The sequence below is a fragment of the Panthera leo genome, chromosome A2, assembly GCF_018350215.1.
Source record: "Panthera leo isolate Ple1 chromosome A2, P.leo_Ple1_pat1.1, whole genome shotgun sequence".
NCBI classification, from domain to species: Eukaryota; Metazoa; Chordata; class Mammalia; order Carnivora; family Felidae; genus Panthera; species Panthera leo.
The window spans coordinates 70978802-71001260 of NC_056680.1; the positions used below are offsets into that span (position 1 = coordinate 70978802).

Sequence of the window (22459 nt, forward strand, 5' to 3'; positions counted from 1 at the left end):
ATCCTCAAGAGAGTCCAGTGCCAAGCATCAGCATACCTTTGGAAAAAGTACCTTTGGAAATTATAAACTCTCGTGTTGTGAGAAGCCCCACATCCCAGGGCCTTTGATGCCCAGCCTCTGTCCTTTCTGTCTCACTGCACTTTCTGTGTCCTGTAGCATTTGATTATGGTTTTCTAATAGCAAAGCAATACTGAATGTAGAAAATATTGAAAAACATAGCAAAATAAACTAAAGTTCACCCTAATTCCACTAATCACATATGGGTGAAAATTAACATTTTAGCACATTCCCTTCTAGCCTTTTTTCTACACATGTATATCTTCACATCGCTTCCCCATCATGGCATAGGAGTTGGAAACTCTCCTGTCTAATTCCTTCCGTATGTGCTTTGACTCATGATCTCCTTTTTCAGTTCTTCTTGTCGGAAAGGATTTTTAAAATCCTAAGATTTTCACGTACAGAAGCCAAAAACATACTGTTTTGTGAAACGCATGACACAGTTACTTATATGGTGGAAAAGGGCACAAAATCACATCCCATCCAGATTTCTGTAAAAAAAAATTTTTTTTTACGTTTATTTGAGACAGAAAGAGACAGAGTACAAGTAGGGGAGGAGCAGAGAGAAAAGGAGACACAGAATCTCAAGCAGGCTCCAGGCCGTGAGCTGTGCACAAGAGCCCGACGCAGGGCCCAAACTCACAAACCGTGAGATCATGACCTGAGCTGAAGTCAGACATTTAACCGACTGAGCCACCCAGGCCCCCCCCCCCCCGCCTTTATTTATTTATTTATTTATTTATTTATTTATTTATTATGTTGTTATTATTATTATTTTTACACATCCCATATTTCTGAGCAACCTTTGAGAATTCTGCAATCTCAACCAACACTTTTGAATCTAACATTTGTTCCAAGCCAAGGTGAGAGGCTGGACAGAGTGATCTGACAATATAGTGCCTAGAGCTGCAGAGGGTCAGAAGAGCTGGAAAAAACAGTGTGAGTTTGCAGGGGAAGACATTGCCATTGCAGTTTTTCTAGAACTGTGTGATTGCACGCAGAATGATTAATAAATAGCCGTGTGCTGAGTCAGCTGGGTGTTAGCTGCAGGGAGGAGAGACACATGAATCCTCACAGGTTGTATTTTGTCTGGGGAATCAGGGTTAAACTGGGCATGAGCTCAAAGAGTGCGTAATACCTCCTTCCCACCCCCGAGGGGGATTTAGGAAAGGGGAAAAAAAATGCTCAAATACTTGATTGTGGCAATTGCGGTGAGGGTTCTGGCATCACTCTTATTTACCGCTAACTCATATTTCACAAAGACCAAGAGCTCTCTTAAAGAGCCATTGCGCTCTGTGTAGGAAATGGATAATATTTAAGCCTGAGATAGCTCTGCAAAGACCTATTTCTCTCTAAATTAAATATTCCTTGAAGGCTTTTTTTTTTTTTTTTTTTAATTCTAGAAAAATGTGAGAAAATGCAGCAAGTGGAAGAGAATAAAAACCACTCCTCATCGACCGCGCAGAGATAACCACCCCTGTGACCATTCTGGTCTACGCTTCTTTCCTGGCCTCCCACCTCTCCTCTCTGCTTATTCCTCTCCTATTGTTGGGCCGTTTAGGAGTTCCCTGCTGTTACACATAGCATTTCAGCAAGCATCCTTGAAACCAAGACTTTGCATGGAAGCTAAATGACTCCTTTGGATATGTACCCAGCAAAGGGAGTATTGGGCCATCTGGGATAGACATTTAAGACTTGTCACACAGGTCACCAAACTGGTGGACAGGAACGTGAGAGTACTCAATGTACTGCTTTTACCCTGCTGGCAATGTGGTTTTCTCCTTTACTCACTCAGCCTTTACCCACTCTTCCTAATTTGGTAGCAAGGCCAAAAAACAAACAAACAAAAAACCAGTGTCCTGTTTCAGTGCTCACTTCCTTTATTATGTAATGAAGTTGAAAACTATGTCTTATTTTCTCCTGGTGCATTTAAATTTCTTCTGCAATGAACTGCCTGTTCATCCCTCCCACCCCCACCCCTGCCTATTAGGGAGTTTTTTGTTTTTGTTTTTTTTTTCTGTTGTAGAGTAACACTTTTTTTAGATGGTGTGAGTTTGAATGTATTTGTATTTTCTAAGTGTTTATTTACTTATTTTGAGAGAGAGAGAGTGAGAGAACAGGGGAAGGGCGGAGAGAGAGGGAGACGGAGAATCCCAAGCAGGCTCCGTGCTGTTAGCCCAGAGCCTGATGTGGGACTCGAACCAATGAACCATGAGATCACGACCTGAGCCAAAATCAAGAGTCAGATGCTTAACTGACTAAGCCACCCTAGTGCCCCTGAGTGTATTTGTATTAAGCCACTTAAAATACACAGGTGGAAGTGTCATATTTAAGAAAGAGAATAGCACTTGGGAATGGGAGCACATGAGTGGAGTCTGAAGAAGAGGATGTTTAGAAACGGTTTGGAAGTTTTTCCCACTTTCCACTGAAGGAAGGTTGCGTGTAGGGAGGTGCACATGTTGTAGATTTTCACAGACCAGATGTACTTGTGCAGCCGGCACCAAGCCCCAGAAACCGACCATCGTAAGCTCCTCTGAGCCCCCTCACCCCTGACTTCTACCAGCGTAGGTGAGTTGTGGCTGTTTTTGTACTTGGTACATTTGTGTCTGGCTTCTTCCCTCTTGCTCTACATTATGTTTGTAAGATGCACCCCTCTTCTGGGTAGCTGTAGATGTCCGTCCACCTTGCTCTGTAGTATTCCTTTGTGCGCCAATGTGCCACGACGTGGCTCCTTTCCACTGCCGACAGGCATTTGGCAGTTTCAGATTCTTGGTTACAAATGGTGCTGTTGTAAATATTCTAGTAGATGTCTTGGTAGCCCTGGTGTTAGATGGCATTTTAACCAGCTTCATGTGTCCACATGCCTCTTCGTCCCCCCTGCACCTCTGTCTCTTGAACAGAAAGTAAAAGAGCAGCGTGAACTTGCGTGGACCGTGTTCTTGTCCTGTCTTTCCATGGAGTTCCTTTTAGTTAGGATGAGAGTAATGAAGTTCTCTTAACAAGGTACCAAGGACTGATCTAAATTGTAGCTAATGGCTGTGGGCTTCAGGCTGGGCTCTCATCTTTACGTGGAGAATTACATTTTCTGTCTTGTTATTTTCTTCTTTATCAGTTCTTGATTCGCCCCAGTAAACTTGAAGGTTCAAATGGCCTTCAGAGGAAAGAGTTTATTAACACATTGGTCTTACAAGCAACTTGCCTGGGTTTACTGGTTTAATGAAAACCACATCTTTGGGGTAAGGAGTTGGACTTAGGCCATGTGCGTGCGTGAGCCGAGTTTGAGAGATGGACCAAATCTAGATCACATTGCTGTGTGATCTTTTGGTAGAATTAAATAAAAGGCATTAAAAAAATTTATAGCTGCCTTTTACCAGCTTTATGTCTGATTTTTTTTCTCTCTGTCTCTAGATTCTTTGGCTGACATGAGTTTTGAAGTTCTGCCACATTCACTTATCAGCCTGTGGCAAATGCAGTCCTCACCAGAGAGAAGATGAAAGACTGAGAGTTAAAAAAAAAAAAAAACCCATGTGCTACATAAAAATGCCCTGCCCTTGCAAGGAACTGGCAGTTACCTTCCTCCCCTCTGCCGCCCCCTCTCTCTGTACGTGGAGGGAAAGGCTTGTTTCTTAAATTACTATTCTTTAATCCGTCAATTGTGTGTATCTCTTTAAAACTTATCAATACCTTCTGCAAACACATCCAACCCGACAATTCAGTGTCTTGAGGAGAGCCAGGGTATTTGTCGGTATATTTCCAGTTGTGTGGGTATCTCTGTAAACTACGAATCACTCTACACTTCTCTCATAATGTGTGGCTACATTTTCATCTCCCCAGTGACTCCCACGAAGCGAGTATTGGACACATGACAAATCTCCACCTTGAACAGGTGAAACACCGATGTTGGGAGGGAGTCCCTTGGTAGAACAGTATGTGTCCTTTGTCTGTTTGCTTATTTTCACTCTCATTGCTTTGGTGTCCTTAATGTTTTATCTGCCATCAAAGGACACTAGCCTTAAATTGATGAACAACAATATGATGTTCTTCTAAAAAAAATTTTCTTAATGTTTATATTTGAGAGAGGGGGTGGGGTGGGGAGAGGCAGAGAGAGAGAGAGACAGAGAGAGAGAGACAGAGAGACAGAGAGACAGAATCTGAAGCAGGCTTCAGGTTCTGAGCTGGCAGTGCAGAGCCCGATGCGAGGTTCGAACCCACGAACTGTGAGATCATGACCTGAGCCGAAGTCGGATGCTTAACCAACTGAGCCACCCAGGCGCCCCCCCCAACATGATGTTCTTAATAATCTGGCAACAGTAAAAGGAGCACAGATAAGCAGAACCAGCCCCTGGAGAAATGGTGCCATAGCTGATTTCCTTCCCTCTCTCCCTTCTTCGTCACCCCTCCCCTGTTTAAAGCTATGCTTCCGTTTCTGGCATCTTGTTTCTTGGGGCCCCATTGCCATCCCCCCCCCCCCGGACACCCCAGAATCCTTTCCTCCTTGGCCTTCATCCTGATCAGGTCGATGCTGCCACCCCCCTTGGAAACAACACGGTAGCAACAGCAGACCTGCCTGGTCAAGACCAGACAGCACCTGCTAGTCCTTCTGCATATCAGTTCCGGATTCACCCCCCCGGGGGATTCTCTAGTGCCTGTGGTGTGCTTGGTGTGTAAGAGAACCCGCAGCAGCTAGATGCAGCCCCTGCCCTCAGGGAGCTCACATTCTAGGGGTTCTCCTGGCCGAGATAAACAAATATGCATCTAGTTATGGAGAGTGGGAGAGATGCCCTGGAGGCATTGGGCAGGAGGGGTGCAGCCTCAGAGGCTGGGGAGGGAGGAGGCTGAAGGTGGTTCCTTGTGCACAGAGCCTGTATTCAGGCCAGGCAGTTTGGGATTGATTGATCTTGTCGACCCCTGGCTTCCTGGAAGGTTTGCGAGCAGAGGAGAAGATTTTTCGGCAGTGGGTCACAGGAACTTGTAACAGTGTTTTGGTCTTCCGTACTGCACGTTTTTCACTCTTGGAATTAAGATCAAATGTATGAGATTTTAGGATTCATGAGATACCTGTTTCCCAGCATAGCGTATTTTTTCTATGGTTTGAAGCTCCTTTGCCAGACCGGGTTCTACGTCTTTGATTGAGTTGTTGAGAATGTTGCGATGATCAGTGACTTTACAGAATTCACTTGTTCACTTTTAAGGAGATTTTTAAGTGTTCTTTTCCGTGGTCAGTATGGCAGAGCAGTAAACAGGTTCAGGACTTGGTATCACCAGCGGCTAGTTTTCAATGAAACCAAGGCCAGCCATGGAGTGAGTGGGGAAGGAGACCCCCAAATGCACCGGCCTTATACAGTTTTTAATGACACGATAAATTGTGCGACACATTTCTTTTCGTGACCTGATCAGTGTCATTAAGCTAATCTGTGGCTTCTCTTTTCTCATTTTTTTTCAGGGTTCATGTGGAAAAATGGGTCTGTCTTTGGGTTTTACGAATCCGTATTTCTGAGGGGGTTATATTAAAAAGTAATTAAATAAAAATCCTCCCAGCCCCCCATGAAAACCCTGATGCTCTGCAAATTATTTTAACTCCTAAAATTTTCAAATAGGAACACAGCAAGACAGTTCATGTTGGATAAGGAAGTAATTTACTAGAACTTTTGGTGGTTTCTGTGGTTTCTGTAGGGGGTTGCTCTAAAGCAAAAAGTATTCAACAGATTCACTATACCTGCCAGGGAGTGCAGTCTGTTGAATAGGTTTTAATTCTTCATCTTTCATTATTGCTTTCTCTTGCACTAATAAAACTCCTAGAATGTGGAGTTTAATTACTTAAAAAAAAAGAAACCTCTTTGTAGACTCTTTAAATGGATGGAAACACGGGAGCATACAACCATAGTAAAACCCCACCTTTTGGGGCCACCTGGGTGGCTCAGTTGGTTAAGCGTCTGACTTTGGCTCAGGTCATGGTCTCACAATTCATGAGTTTGAGCCCTGCGTCAGGCTCTGCACTGACGGTTTGGAGCCTGGAGCCTACTTTGAATTCTGTGTCTCCCTCTCTCTCTCTGCCCCTCCCCTGCTCGCTCTCTGTCTCTGTCTCTCTCTCTCAAAATAAACATTAACACTTTTCAGAACTTTGTAGTGCAGGGGTATGTACAGGATATTTTTAGCGATGATTTTTTTTATAGTTTTTTTATTTATTTTGAGAGAGAGAGAGAGAGAGAGAGAGAGAGTGGGTGAGGGGCAGAGAGAGACACAGAGAGAGGGATAATGTCTAGTAGGCTCTGAACCGTCAACGCAGAGCCTAGTGCAGGGCTGGAACCCACAAACCATGAGATCATGACCTGAGCCAAAATCAAGAGCCCAGTGCTTAACCAGACTGGCCACCCAGGCCAGCGATGATTTTTGTTAGACCGATTAAAATTGGGTAAATGAATTTACAGTGGCCTGGATATTCACATTTTGGAGGCATTCAAATTTAAATGATAGAGAAAGACAGGTACTTAAAAGTTACTTGAATGGAAGCATCGGTGCAGAGAGGAAGCCATTAAAACAGCCAAATGACACTTCTTGGAACACTGCAGACAACTTCAGGAGTCCAGTGCAAGCCATACAAAGTCCAGACACTGGTGGTCAGGAGATCTTAGGGTTTGTTCAGTGGTTCTGATGTGTATAGAAGAGAGATGGTGTATCAGACGGAGGCGGTGTTGGGTCCAACAGAGATTTAGCTGGAGAAAAGGCAAATCAGAGGGAGGCGACTCTAAGAAAGAGGCGAGCTGGTGGCTGGGATGAGCATCCCTGGTGTCAGCATCAGGGTATGTGGCAGTTAAAAAGTACTCTTTAACATGGCGCAAAGAAGGAATCGAATGAAAGGGAAGGCAGGTGGATAGAGGTCAGCGCCCGTCTCGGTTTTACTCCGAGTAATTTATGAGGCCTTTGGCAAGGAAGACGATTGCCTGAATACTTCAGAAAGAGGTCAGTATTGCCCAGAAACAGTGCTTGGATGGAATTCCGTAATTTGCAAAAACTGTTGCTGTTTGGCAGGAAAAGATGGGTTTGTGGTGCAGATTTGAAGACCAGGTGGAAGTCAAAAAAAAAAAAAGCGTTTCCTTCTTCCTCTGCTGGACCGCTCCTCCCCGGGAATCCAGCACCAGTAATGCATAGGAAGGAAGACAAATAAAATTGAGCTTCCTTTACTGTCGCTGCACTACTTGAGAGCCAAGGGGAGGCAACTTCTTTTGAGACTGAGCCGGGACCAAAGTTGCGGTGGTTGCTGATGTTCTGCTCAGCAAACAGAGAACGCAATGCTTTTATAGGGAGGGCTGTTACATTTGCTAGCTGGACCTTACTGGGACGTTTTTCCCCCTATAAATTATAGAATAGATGGAAGAGACCCAATAGAATTAATAGAATTGTCAGGCACAATAAAACTGCCTGGATGATATGTTTTGGTTGCTGTCTTCTCCAGCTCTTCCTGAAGACTTGAGTCGAAGTGTTCCAGGCAATGAGACGGCAATGGAAGACTTTGCATGCATGGCTTGGCAGTAAAGTTAAAGCTTTTCTGCCAAGAAGTACGAATTTCCACTTGTCTCAGCAAGATGTGAATTAAAGAAGAAAGAAAAGTGCAAAAACAAACAAACAAAACCATGCAGACGCCCTCAAGGCCAAGGTGGACTATCTTGGAGCATCAGAGCCATTGCTAATACTATGGTTGAAGGCGTCCCTGAGGGGTTAGGTGGGGTTTGGCCAGCCTTCTTGACAATCTGAATTAGAGTAGATTCACCTAAGACTTTCCCAGACGTCCTCTAAGAAGGTCCCCGGGGTCTGGACACCCACCCTCACACCTGAAGAACTTTTTCTTTCCAGTAGCCGTCTCTCAATGCCAAGTTGACTGTCCACCTGTCCATTGTACCAACGCCGTGGCTGTTTTCTCCGGCAATGCCATGTCTAGGAAAACCACAGTCACAGGAGCCACGAGGGCAGCAGCCTTTTGTTTATACACCTCTCGGAAGGTCAGGTTAGGTGCTGGGGCACACGGGGACCTTGACAAGGATGCGTCTGTGTGACTAGAGTGCAGAACCGCCAGCCCGAGCCCGTGTGTGTTCTTTGTGTTCTTTGACTCAGCCAGACCTAAACCCCCTGGACCCAGTTTTTCATGCAAGTTGCAGAAACACTGTCTGGGAACCCTGACAGCATTTGCTGCTGCATCTGGTCAGGAGAGCCCCAAATTTGGTGGGACTAGGAAGTCTCAAACCTTGATTCTTGCGTGAGCCTTCTCTATCCCTGCTGGCAAAAGTGCGCGCACTCTGGGTGGTCCTGTTTTTAGAAACAGGTCATGAGGGAATATATCTGGCTCAATGGAGGGTACTTTTCCTGGTACTTTGAAAAAAAAAAAAAAAAGGTGCATCAAATAGCTTGTTGTGTGGGAAATGAGCTCTATCCCCTTTAACTTCCAAGGAGAGTGTGTCACTTTTGACATAAATGTGTACTTGTGTGTTCTGTGATTGTTCTTGAAAAAAGCAAGCAGAGCGAAGACAACTGCAGACATACGCTAAGCTGGATAAGAAGGCCCACCCTTAATCACACGCTCCTCAGACTGTATATTTGAAATTCATTAGTTCTCTTGGCACTTAGCACATCGAGAGGGGAGACAGGAAATGTATTCTGTCTTCAGGTTTACGAGAAAAGCCTGAATCCTCCTTTCACTAACCATATACGTTGTCAGGGCTGGAATCATGGGGGACTGATTTCATCCCCAGCTTTACTGACTTGTGGTTTTGGGCGAAGGTCACGTGTCTAAACCTGATTCCTTCATCTGTAAAATGGGGGTGATCCACCTTAGAGTTCTCTTAAGGTTTGGAAGCATCAATTCAATACTAAGTTCTTTGAAAATGGCATTGCCTTATTTTGTATGTTTCCCAGGTATGCCCCATCATTTCACTGGTGGGTGTTCCTAGCATGTCCTGAGACAGACAGGTAAGTCAGAGGATAGCACATGCTTCCCATTAAGGGCCAGCTAGTAGCGATTTCAGGATTTGTATAGACCATTTGGTCTCTCGTCACTACTCAAGTTCTGCTCTTGTAGTGCAAAAGCAGCCACAGATGATATGAGAATCCACAGACTTGGCTGTGCATTTGTGGACGCTGTCATTTGAAATTCACACACTTTTCATGTGTTATAAAATACTCTTCTTCTTTTGATTTTTCCAGCCATTTAAAACTATAAAATCCACTCTTAGCCCACCGGTGTACAACAGTGGGCCATGAGTGTCAGCGGCCAACCGTCACCCTCAAGGAATTTGTGTACTCTTTTTTAGTAAATATCATCCTTGGAGAAACAAAAAGTGGTTTTCTTAGGAAGGTTCAAGTGTCTTGAGTCATCTTTGAAAACCAAGTAGAGAAGAGAGGAGTCTTGTCAGTGCCAGTTTCAAGTAGGCATGCTTTGTAAATGTTGATTATGAGCCTGACCCAAGGTACATCAAAGACGTAAGTGAAAGAGATGATCAGTTGTAATTACAAGTCATTAACTTGAATCTTGTTCTGAAACAGCAGAAATGCTACAGATGTGTAGCCTGGCTCTTGGTAAAGGTACGCACTGGTTTGCTCCCAGGCGGGCAGGGTGGCGGGGGGGTGGATTTTGGAGCACTTTTCTGCCTCATCTCACGCAGTAGGTTGGTGGAGCGGACTGGCGTATCATTTGATACAAGGGGAAGCCTTATATCAGCCTCCTAGCTTCTGGCCTGGGGCACTTGCAGCCCACCCCCCTGCTTTGTGTTGCTATCAAACAGATAATGAGGGGATTAGTGCTGGTGCCTGGCATTCATAAATGCCATAGTTTATATAGATCCTTTTTGATATACTCTTTAACCCTCAGAAGACCCTGGCAAGTACGAGGGGCAAGTTTTATTATTTGCCTGTTACCTAAGGCAACTGACAGTCTGATATATTTCAAGTTACCCTGGGTCACACACCGATGAAGGGCTGGAGGCAAGTGTGGGACGTTCGTTTTCTAACCCTTTTTATTACACCGTGCTGCCTTATTATACGACATGGCTGTTGATGTCATTAATCCCCAAACATTAAAAAATAAATTGAAAAAGAAATAACATCTTGCCCCGGTTCCAGCCCCTGGCAGTGATTTTTAAGTGGAGAGGTTCGTGTTATGAGAATTTTTGCTTTCAAAATGCTACACGCACCTCCTGTAAAAGGTTGAATTAAATGATTTTATTTTTGGTAAGTGGCCCATGTAAGTTTATTATTTATTTATTTTGCTTCTTTTTGCTTCAGCTCCTTTGGCTAAATGAAGCACTGCTGTATTTTTATTGCATACCCTGTCATTAAAAGAAATTGAAAAGGCGCTTGTTAGTTTTAATATTGCATGGATGGAAATATATCTGGCACTTTTAGGAACAGTTACAATTCCTAATAGTGCATTTTAAGAAGTAGTCTGGTTTTGTTCTTGATTAAAAAAGAGAAAACTTTCTTAAATTTGCCATAATTCGATAATCATCTTTCGTTGGGGAGAAGGTCCCTGCTTAGTGTGTCGCTGATTTTATTGACTCATTCAGCGTTCCTCTGCAGCCTGTGGGAGGGGAGTATGCTCTGGGGGCGGCGTGAAGGGCCTTTCATTTGTTGGTAAATAATCCAAGCGAAGCTGCTTCCAAGCACCAATTTTCCCCCTTTCTCCATAAACCATATGCTTCTTTAACTATTGGACATCTGCCCCCTTCCATAAACTATGTACGGCTTTAACTGTTGGAGCTGTTGTTAATTTGAACACAAACCAAGTACTCAGACTTTTTCTTGCATCCAGGTCTGCAACACAATCCTACAGAAGACAGTATTAAGTATGCCTTGGCAGAATTGCTAACTATTCAGAACCCAGAAACACTATGGCAAGATAACGGGTCACTTGATTGCAGTCTGAAGTATCTTTTCCTGATAACTTTCACAGGGAGAGGTAGAATAGTTTTCACAATGACCGTAATCTTCCCACATACATATAGAAAAATGGGAAGCAAATCAGTGTTCTAAGGGCTTTGCAGTAGAGACTTTGCAGTAGAGATTTTGCAGGGGTTACTAGTCATTTACAATAGATGGGAGTCATGCCGATTTGGCCACTTACCTGAAGTATGACTCCAAGCGGGTTGCTTAAACTTGCTAAGCCTCAGGATGTTTACCTGAAGAACTAGGGTGATGAGACTGCATACTTGATGGGCCTGTGAACATTCAAAGGGATTAACACAGACGGAGCGCTTGCACACACCCCGGCTTTTAGTAAGTGCTCAGTAAGTGTGAGCACTAGCCATGGTAGTAATGATTGTTTAAAATGCAGTTTCCCCTCTATACCTTTCAGGCATGGTCTGGTGAAAGCTGAGTTACCAAGTTTGGCAGGGAGGGAGGTTAGGGCATTTGGTGTGGTTTGGGAGGCACTTGTGTATAGATATGGACTAATTTAAATAATCATATAATTTTAGGGGCGCCTGGCTGGCTCAGTCAGTAGAGTGTGTGACTCTTGATCTTAGGGTCGTGAGTTCAAGCCCCACGTTGGGTGTAGAGATTACTTCCATCAATCAATCAATCAATCTTTAAAAAAATAATTCTATAATTGTAAATAAACAAGTTTATTGAAATCTCCGTACAGCTCAGTGTCAGTGTTAAGAGTTATTTACTGGGTGTACGAAAAGCCTGCCAGGCACTTGGATTTTAAGAGGTGGAATAAATATTTCGAAACAAGACTTCAGGAGCTAAATCTGTGGGATAATTTTTCAATCTGGGTGAACTTAATTTGGACTTCTCTAGAGGTTTATTGTAAAGGTCATACTTACGATAGAAGTAAAAGTAAACAAACCAGCTGTTTCTGCATTTCAAAATGGCGGGAAATATAGAAACATAAAGAAAAAAGTTAATCCATAGAGGTATTTTCATGTTGTTTTGGTACATTTCCTTTAAGGGTTTTTTTTTTTTTTTTTTCAACTTAGGAATTTTGTGTAGAAATAATTATATATTTCTTTTCCTCCTACGATTCCTTCCTCCAGAAATTTGGAAGCATGGTAGCGGGTGAGTGAATGGGCTCTAGATTCTGTTTTGGCTCTGCCATTGTCTAGCTGTGTTTTCTTGGACATATGTGCCTTAGCTTTTGCACATACACAAATCGCAATCACGCTTACCTCTTAGGACTGGCATAGAGGGCCTCGGAGCAGTTCTTGCCAATCAGTACAGTTCTATTCTGTGTTCGTTAAAATCCTTGCATGCACTGTAGTCAATGACCATACGCCATCAAATAAGATAATGGGCATTTGGTTAATGAGTTTTCCTTATAAATAACACTATGATGAACAGCTTTGAATACAAATCATTGTCTTCTTTGCTAATTTTTTCCTTCAATATATCCTGGAAGTGGAATCACCTGGCCAATTGTGGAAATATTTTAATAGTGTGAGAAAATGAATATTTCTCAGTATTTCTCCTCATACTCAATAATATTGCTCTTACAGTTTTACTGGAATGTTCCCAGTTGTTTTCTGGATGTAAGTTTTGTGTCGAAAGGACGAATGTTCCTTTAGGGTAGTACTTTGCCTCCATTGTGGTCAAATCCAGTATGCTACCTATTTTTATACAGACCATGGGCTGAGTATGGTTTGTTACATTTTAAATGGGACATGTGAAAATGATATAAAATTCACATTTCATGATCCATGAATAAAGTTTTATCGGAACACAGCCATGCTCATGGGTTTAGGTCTTATCTATGGCAGCTTTCATCCTGTAGCAGCAGAGTTGGGTAGTTATGAAGTTTGTAGGTCTATACAAACTTGAATTTTGGACCAAAAGTCAAATTTATTTTTTATTTATCACTGAGCAGGGAGGTCCAGTAGCCAAATATTTAAGTGTGGGCTTTAGTGTTCTCACTCTGTGGGCTTTAGGTTCTGCCTGAGGAGCAGTTGTGTGATCTGGGTAAGTAACCAAGCTTCCCTGTGTCACAGTTTTCTCATCTGGCAAATAACGGTGCCTTTCTAATCAAGTTACAGTGATGACAAAGTGACACAGGCAAGCATCGTCCTTCCAACCTCATAGTAAGAAAATGTTAGCTGTTATTAATTGGTCAGTGGTTAGTAGATTTAAGTTGGGAGGCTTTTGAGAAAAGAGACTGGTAGGAAGAATGAGCGAAAACAAAATTACTTGTATTTTAGAAAGGTAGATGAATTTGGTCTTCAGTTTCCGTAATTGTTCTTACTGGGACTTCTTAAAAAAAATGCATTCCCTTAGTGTTGGGACGTTAGGTTCTCCTGAATGTGCCTAGAAATCTGAAACAGAGGCAAAAGAAAGGTCTGACTTGTGTCCTGGTTCTCAGTCTCACGGGATAGTTGGTGTCCACCGTGCCCAGTTGACCAGGGGAGCGGGTACCAAAGCATCCTGTGTTGGCTATGACCAAGAACATGTGCTCTGGAGAGATTAGGTTTTGTGGCCCTTCCTGCTTCACTCCTAAGATGGTATCTGAGCCATTACTTGAAAATGTTATACAAACTTGCCGACTTTTATGGCTGAGTGAAGCAGGCCGGATAGGCAGTCTCCTGCCTTACCTATGGTAAAATTGTAAAGAATCCAAACGCATTTAATTTGCGTTTCTCAAACACACATTTCATAGCTGAGGTCAAAGTGGGTGGTTGCTAGAGGGAGCTTCTGTTGTAGAAACCTGACCCAGCACCACCTGGCCTTGCCCAGAGGCTAAGTCAGCAAAAGTGAGCCTTGCTCCCCTCCCCTAATCTTGTCATAGGGATGGAGCCTCTGGTTCATTTCGGTACAGTAATGATATTCTCTTGATATTTAAATGTGCTCTCCAGGAGGGTCTGATTTCTGCAATGGAGTAAGCATGGTCTTTAAAATTTTATTAAAAATATAATACCGCCATATGCTCAGGCTTTCTCATTATGCAGTCTTCTGAAAACAAAAACCATGCATCATAAACACAGCAGATGAAGCCAGTTAAATTTGTGTTCATTCTTGCAATTTAAAAAATGGTAGAAAGGTTAGGGAATGGGACTTTGATCTTGAGGTGGAGGAGGGGTGCAAACCTGGAAGCCACCATTCCAAAGTGCTGCCAGAATATTCTTGCGTGCCTTTAAAGGAAGAGAAGACTCTTTTGAGTCCTCCCGCTGAATGGGCTGGGGTGGATCTCCAGAGTGATAGGACCTGTCCCATCAGAGGACACGGTGGGCAGCAGTGACCTGCACGCTCCGGCTTTGGGAACAGGCATTTCGTTGTTTCTGGTAAACTGTTGGTTGTGAGTCTTCTGGAATCCGCACCGTTCACGTCTGTTTGTGCAAAGTGAGAAGGAGAGGCTCTTCATGCTTCTAAAAGATGAAAACCAAGTTCTGAAACACATCTCTAATGCCTAAATGTTCGTGAGACTGTTACTCACAGATAGGCATAAATGCGCTATTAAACGGAAAGAAAAAAAAATTTTTGGCCCTCCCGAGAATTTATTGTGCTGCCTTTGATGTCACTAATTAACTCACTCTGTGTAAGCAGCGCCCAGCAACTAATAGCAGGCTAATAGAAGAAGCTTCATGACATTTTAGAATCCTTCATTCGAAGAAGGGTCTTCGCAAGCTCATGGAAAATAAGGAAGATCTCCTCCTCCCTTTTACAGGAATGCCTGCAGGGGCCCTCAGGGTTCTGTTTCATCTGTTTTATTTTCTCTTCCCTGGCGTAGGCGGGACTTGGCTCGTGCCTTCTGTCTGGAACTTTCAAAGTTGGTTAGTACTGTTGGGTTTGGGTTTGGATTTAAACACCCCACCAGGTTGGGTAGCGTTCCCCAGCTCACAGGAACACCTTGCTGTCCTGGTCTCCAATGCCCAGGAGCAAGGATGAGCAGGGTTATAGACCTCGGATTTGTCGGGGGTCAGAGGCACGGAGGAGAGTGAACGGAAGCCCTGTGGGCCACCGGGCATGCCTGGTGAGGCCTCAGACAAGCTGATAGCGTTATCAGCTCGTGATTTTCCAGATGGGCAAGGAGCCCTCATTGTATCGTCTCTGGAGAAGGCAGGAGGCTGCTCGCTGGGCGTGCGGAGCTCTGGGCTTGGAGCGGTACTAACAGCCATTGCAGGTTTGGTGTTTTAGGTGATCTGAATTCCCATTTTGCCTTCCTTGCCTGCTTTCTTCTGTCCCCGGCTCCCCTTCTAAAGTCGCATGGAACTCTGTGAGCGGAGTAGTGGGGAGGGAGGTGAGAAATCAGCCTTGGGTTGAGCACTGACTTGCTTTTTTGGAGGAGATAGTTCCTGGTGACGGGCTGGTGGGAAGTTGGTTGATCTAGACTAAGTTCTGTTCTTCGGCAGAAGAACTCTAGAAACATTCACACATTAAGATGCCCGTCCTCTGAGGACAGCATTTTCTGCTTTCTCTCCTTTCACCTGGGACATCCTGCTTGATGAAAGCGGGAAGAGAGAGCTACGCCATAATCTTAGGGGGAGGGTTGCCACTGGAATTTCTCCAGAGCTCCAAATCCTGCTGCTGGCCTCGTCTTGCAGGCCCTGCAGTTGGTTTAAAGGGTGCAGACAAAGCGGAGTGCTCTCTCCTGATCCATCTGGGCCACTCCCTCTGTCATCAGTCATTGTCAATGGGAGATGTATGTGTAGCCGCTCAAGGGCCATGTCTGACCCCAAGGGCATTGGAAATGTTCTTAGAGAAGGCATTGTTCGCTCGCTGCCTTTGGAAGCCAAGCTCCAGACATTCTAGGGAGCAGCCCCTGGCTGAGACCTAGCTGCAGTCTAGAAGGAAAGAGGCAAGACTGTGCTTCTAAAACCTACGGGAACTTTATTCCTCCTTTGCAGCCCAATTCTGCGATGCTTCTGAATCTCCTCAGCCTCTTCCCTTTTTCGTTTCTGATCTCTCTTTGGTCAAAGTCTTGGAGGAGAATTCCGAAACAGGGAGGCGAGGACTTGGGTCCCTCGGGTCTTTATTCAGAGAACGTCGAAATGTAAATCACCAAAGAAGTAAAGCTGACAAGACGCAACAGACGCATCATAGGAAAACATGAAATAATGCTCTTTCCAAACACAGCGAGGCGATTTCCTGGGAGGAAAGCAGAAACCTGGGCTCTGCTTCTTGCTCAGAAGGGGAGGGTGGGGCCCCAGTCTGGTGGAAACACTTCACAGGCGGCTGTAGTGCACAAAAGCCATTGGCTGAGCCTCGGTGGGGTGCGAGGGCCGGGCAGAGGGCATGTGTGCGTCTCACGCCTGTGCTGCTGGGATGCCTCATGGTACCCAGGCCCCGAGGTCAGATGACTCACCATTGATTTGTCATTCGGGCCCCCTGGGTGCTTCCCAAGGGTGTGTTACATTCACAAAAACTTACTGGGGGAGTAGCGGAGTTTTGAAAATGTCTATGCACAAAACTGGAATTACTTTCTGTCTTCTTTTGGCGACGGCTGTGGTGGCCGAGGCTGGGAGTGCCTAAAGACTCCAGGTGTCACTCCCCAAACCTGTTCACAAATAGACCCCCTGTCCCATTAACAGGGCTGAGTGGCTTCGTTCAGCAGGGCATGGTTGGGACTCTTCTTGTGTCCCTTGCTTGCCTGTTTCTGATCTGGACAGTGGACCCAGCCCCTCGTCCTGCTGCAGTAGGACTGTTCTGGGGACCCCGTGAGATGGCAGAGATTATAGCACTGTGTGGGGGTAAAAGATTATTTCTTGGCTTAAGGAAGGGGGCGATGTTTGCTTGTGAGGGGTCCGACATCGACATCGTCATTTGCATCCTGACCTGGCCTCAGACCTCTGTTTTAATCCATTTGAAGATGACTTTATTATTAATCATTCAGTATGGAAATGGTGAGGTTTCACACACTCAGACCTTCTGAAATATGGAAATACTATTCTCCTGTTAGAAGCCCATTCGGCTAGAAATCTGAGCATCCAGTCTTTTTTTTTTTTTTTCTCCCCTTAACATTTTGTTGCCTCCTCCCCTCACCCCTTCCCCCCACCCCCCTGCCCCCATCCGCCTTTCCTTTTGGCTCACCGAAACCTGAGTGCCACTTTTCTGGGAAAGCCTGATATTCTGACTTCAGTTTTGTAATTTAATGATGGAGAGTTTCCTTAGTAAACCAAATTTAGAGTCCTAGAATGCTTATCTTATATCCAGACCTTGAACATAAAAGGCATTTTATACCCGCAATTGTTCATTTAATGAGCAATTGCAGAGTGCAGGCCGGTTAAGGGATTGAGCTATATGCACTATTATTGCAAGAAGTATTCCGAAATACCAGAAATAGGACGTAAGCTCTGATCAGGGAGACTGTGAGCACAATTACCTTCTTTTCAAATCCTTCTGTGACACTGCGGGAGGAAAAAGGACTTTGAAACTTGAAAGGAAAGAGCTTGCTTTCAACCTCAAAAGCTAGGAGGAAAGGGCTCTGAAATTTGCTCAGAATTCCCAATTCACCATTAGCCTGTTTCTTCCTTTAGCCTCAAGGCATTCTCCGCTTTTTGAAAAGATGTTAAGAAATTCAGTCACAATAGAGAGCCTAGTTTTGAACATGTTTCACTCGGTCCATTGAGGTCTGGGCTCCAGCCTTTGTGTGGGGTGAATTGAGCTGAGCAGCTAGCTGGTTGGAGACAGGTGAATGAGGAGTCGCTGTGCTGTGCAGTCGCAAATTCTGGCAAAGAAAGAAGCTCCTTTATTTTACAATATGCATTCCGGTACAACCCCGCCAGTGGCAATATGTGGAGTTGAGCCTGTTCTTAAGTCAATACAGAGTACTTGGTTTATAGCAACTCTTGTTAAGTTTGTCTTGTAATTGAAGCTGCTGTTGACCTTGCTTGGGGACCATTTGTAAAACCGTTTATTTAGCATAAACTGAAATAATAAACCCTCCTTCTCTCGGGCTGATTGTGATAGGGTGACATTAGTTTGATTTAATGATTAGCCGCCTGACCCTTCTGCTGGAGAGAGCGGCTTGAATAGAGAGAGTTCACTCGGAAGCACTCAGAAAGAATACTAATGAGCTTGTTAAATTTAGCATGGCTCCAACCACTTTTAATTCCTCTAATGGGAGCGGCACTGCCTGGGAGAGGGCGAGGGAGGCAGGGAGACACCGAGAATGTTCCTAGAGGGTCTGCACACTAGAGAAAGCCCACCAAGAGAAGTTTGCAGAAAGTAGCTAGCCAGAGCCTGGGGTCCGAGTTGTAAGTATTGCCCGTTGTCTTATACTCTGTGTCTTCTCTGTCTTGGGGGAAGAGAGGAGTAATGGTGTTAAAACGGGATTTAAGGGAACAGTTTAAAAATTGATGTTAATTTGAAAAAAAAAAAAGGCAACCACGTGCACCGTGAGCTCTCTTCATCAGCTAATTTTGCCAGGGTTGCAGGAGATGTTTCTGGTTGGTGATGCAGCGCAGGGTTTTATTTTTATGCCGGAAGAATCTTCTGAAACTTTTATCCAAGGTCCAGGCCAAAAAGCCGTTGCTTCCTGGGTTGCGAGGAGAAATCGTGCAGGTGTTTGCGAGTAAGTGCACAGGAGCGCGTGTTCGAGTCCAGCTTCTCACCACACGGTTTCGTTAAGGCTTCATTGTCAGTGATCTGAGCGGTGTTTGCAAGGAGGCAACTTTTGAGTTTCCAGCGATCATGGCACTAAGACTCGATGATGTCGGTTGCCTTTGGGTGAGTTTGGAAAAATCTGGGACAGTTTGTAAAATGCGATGCTTGGGCAGCTCTCCATCGGGGGGCAGGAGTTTGTTAACTTGCACTCGAGCGTGGATGTACAGAAGGAAGGAGGTCCAAAGAGGGATTCTGATGACAGTATTTAAAATAGTTTTTTTCTGACACTTTTTAGTGAATTGCATGTTTCCGTGTGACCCCCGAGTTAGCAGCTGTTTGACATAGAGAAGCAGGAACAGCCCCCTGCCTGTGTTTGGCCGTTAAAGTCCATTGGCAGATGCTCCTGGAGCAGTGGGCTGTTGGCTTACATTTTTGCAGCCGACTTCTGCTTGTTGCCATGGTGAACAGTATGTTTCTGTCAATAATTTGGCCTGGCGTAGCCTGTCTGCACTGACTCTCAAACTTTATTGAACAACTCGGCACAACTGAACAAGATTAGACAGTTTCTTCTTTTGGCTTACTGAAGTGGTTGCTAAATTTATAAGAGCAGGCAGGAATATGGCTTGGAAAGTTTCCTTTTCACTGCAGAGAGCGTGCTCTCTAGCCTCAGAGCTGTTTGTATTCTGGAGCGTGTGTACTGTCAGGGTTTGATCTGAGTGCACGTTAGAAGCGAGAAGCAGCTTAGTACACGAGGTAAACTTCAGGAAATAGTTGCCTACTGGAATTTCTTGGCGAGGTGGGAGGGGGTGGGTAAACAGTGTGTTGGCATCGCCTGTCGTAAAAGTGAGTGTGATGAAAGTTTGCACACTCAGAACATTCTTGCCTGCAGTTTACTAAAGCAATGAGTTAAGGTTTCCTGTATAACTATTTGAACTTTGTTTATTCCTTGTTATAACTTGCATAGTCACACGTTAGTATCACTCTCATTAAGAAAATAATAAAAGTTTAGTACTTGTGAAAAAAATCACTTAGCTGAAAAGACACCCCATTTCCACTCCTCCCCGCCCCCCAATTGCTTCCTTCTCCCAGGAGACTGGGGGTGGGGCATGGGAGGGCTCTGCTCAGACCAGGCCCAATTATTCAACTGTTTGTGAAGTTGGAATTCAGTGGCTCATCATGAAGGCATGGCTTCTAAGAAACTCACTCTATTACAGGGATGCCGTTCCAAGAGAAGAGAAGAGAAGTTAATTTCTTCTAGGAAGATTAAGTCAAGGGAATCCTGTTTTCAACCTGGAACAGATTAGCGGAGGAGCTTGGTTATTCATTAACCAGAGAATGCTAATTATGTGTCAAGACGGCTCTTGGGGGAGGGCTTTCGGGTTTTCCAAATGAAGGTCCATCCTACAGAACTTGCACCTCAGTGCCACGAGTTCACTTCAGGTTGAAATTTGAAATAAAGATTTAATACAGGCGCAAATTAGTGGAAAATATGACGTTGACCATTTGCAGGTTATAGGAATTTTTATAAAACTGACTAAGAGGTTTAATGTTTTTGACACCCTCTTGCAAACCCTGATTCTATAGCCTGTGACTTCACTGCTAATGAAGTATGAGGTTGGAGTGGCACCTACAAGGATTAGTCAGAAGGGAAAATAAAAATGGAGGGTTTTGTGAGTTGGTTTTTTGTTTTTTTTTTGGTAGTTTGTTTTTAAATGAACAAAAGCATGGGCTTTGAATTGCTTTTGTAAAGATCGATGTGGGAAAGTGTGGGATTACACTGATTTTTTCCTTCTGTTTAGTAGTTACTTGATAGATTAAACTCATAATCTATTCCATAATCACAAGATTTGGGGGAGAAGATCTGCACAAAACAATGCTAAAGTAATGTTTCACAGTTTCCCTGCAGCAGTCAGCAAATTCACTGTAAAGACCAAAGCATACCTCATTGTCTGTTCTGTTCTGCAAGTCATTTGCTAGGCTGAAACAACAATTGCTTATTTCTTCAAATCCCAGACAGAGGCAGAAGGATTCAAGTTGCTTTGGGTAGTTCAAGCCATTAGTCAACACAGAACAGTAGTCGTGACTATAGTCTATATATTCATGCTTGCCCGTGTTTATAGCTGTACTTGCTTCTGAATTTGTACAAACAGCCATGAATCTACTAAAGCATACTTTTTCTGTTGTTTAGGGGCTCTCGGCCAGATAGAACTGTTTTATGCAATACTTTGAAGAGAAGTTTATATGTTGGGATAAACCGTGTTCAAAATCTGTCCATCTGAAATGCACAACAGCATTATCGCTCACATACATATATGTGTATTTAAGATCAAGAATGGAAAATCGTTTTCAAATTAGGTGTGTAAGCCGTGCGCAAACGGCTTTGCTTCTGTCAGCACGGACCTTCCAGAACACAGTCTGCTGATGAACTGCAGAACTTGTTTGGGAGCTTGTAGTTTAGAATGTGTGTATGATTCTAACAGATGAATTGGCCCATTTGTTGTGGGTTCAGATCACTCATTTGGTTTAGTTTCAGGCGTGGGTTCTTTGATCTGCTCTTATAGAAAAGGTCCTCTAGTCCCATTCCCAGAGAGCCATAATGGGGTCGATGGGAAGGTCCTATGGATCAAAGGGAATGGAAATACTGGAGGTGGGAATATTGAATGTGTGTGGAATTTCAGAAAGCTGTTTCTTAATGTCTGAAGCGGCGTCCGGACCCCTGCAGAACATGTGCCCGTATCCGCACAACTGACGCCTGCCTCACCCACAGAGCCGTCTTGCCCTGGGAATTACAGTCTTGCTCCATTTTCTTCTTGGTTCTCAGCAATGTTCTGTGGGTTGCAGCGAAGTAACTTGCAAAGGGCACTGTAGGTTTCCACGGTTGGCACCTTTATCCCTTTGTAACTAGTGGGTCTTTTGTCCCATTTCAAGCTCCAGTAAACCAGTGGGTTACAGACCTAAAAAGACAAAAACGGGAAAACTTCTGGATCACTGTGGGCCCTTTGATCCCTAGATCACCCAGAGCCTCAGCGGGTGTCTGAGCAGCCCCGATACCTGAGCGGCCCAGCTTCCTCAGACAGTCAGGGGGAAGTTGGACATCACAGCCTCAGGCTGGCAGAGCTTCCAGCTCCACTTGGGACCTGCAGGGATATTGGCAAGTCCCTGATGAAAAGCCTCCCTGGCAGATTTCGGTTGTAAGCTGGCGATGATAATTTGCTGACCCCCTACATCTCAACTTAATAGGCTCATTTCCTGCCCCCTCCCCCCCCATCCTTGGATTTGTATTTTGGACCTTCATTCATAAGCAGTTTTGCCTGGAGACTATCCCATCATGGTGTAGCTTTCAAAGTTGCCAAGAATGAGAAATAGGCTTCTTTTGGGGAGGAGGGAGAGAGAGGGAGACCTAATTGATTACTGTTTTTGAATCACTCCTTCCAGTGGCTCACGGAGCTTTCGTTTTCCTCCTTTCCTTAGAAGATGAAAGTCCTGGGCAGACCTATCACAGAGAGAGAAGAAACGCAGTCACCATGCAGCCACAGAGTGTCCAGGGGCTCGGCAAGATCAGCGAGGAGCCTTCGACATCTAGTGACGAGAGGGCCTCACTGATCAAGAAGGAGATCCATGGGTCCCTGCCGCACCTGGCTGAGCCCTCTGTGCCGTACCGCGGGACTGTGTTTGCCATGGACCCCAGGAATGGTTACATGGAGCCCCACTACCGTAAGTGGTTCCTGTCCCGCGGCCCCCATTCCGGGAGCTGCGGAAGGCCAGGCATGTGCGCGTGCACGCGTGCTTCATGAATTATTGTGCTGGTATTAATTGATATAAATGTTTAATTGACTTTGTTTTCCCCACTTTTCTCCCCCTCTCCTACATCCTGTCCATTCCTCCT

At 44.6% G+C, this 22459-nt stretch overlaps 1 protein-coding gene across 14 annotated transcripts in view; it reads left to right on the forward strand.

Moving 5' to 3' along the window:
- The window catches only part of GLI3 (GLI family zinc finger 3), a 279195-nt gene that overhangs the window by 67413 nt on the left and 189323 nt on the right, over positions 1-22459 (forward strand). For 5 of the 14 annotated variants that reach the window (XM_042914464.1, XM_042914455.1, XM_042914417.1 and 2 more), the window contains 2 exons: positions 3466-3658; positions 22045-22287. In XM_042914464.1, coding sequence (XP_042770398.1) covers positions 22098-22287 — 190 coding nt within the window. In that variant the 5' untranslated portion in view covers positions 3466-3658; positions 22045-22097. Of the gene's footprint in view, positions 1-3465; positions 3659-7510; positions 8060-22044; positions 22288-22459 lie in introns of all 14 variants that reach the window. The other 9 variants (XM_042914368.1, XM_042914402.1, XM_042914426.1 and 6 more) reach the window with 2 other exon arrangements.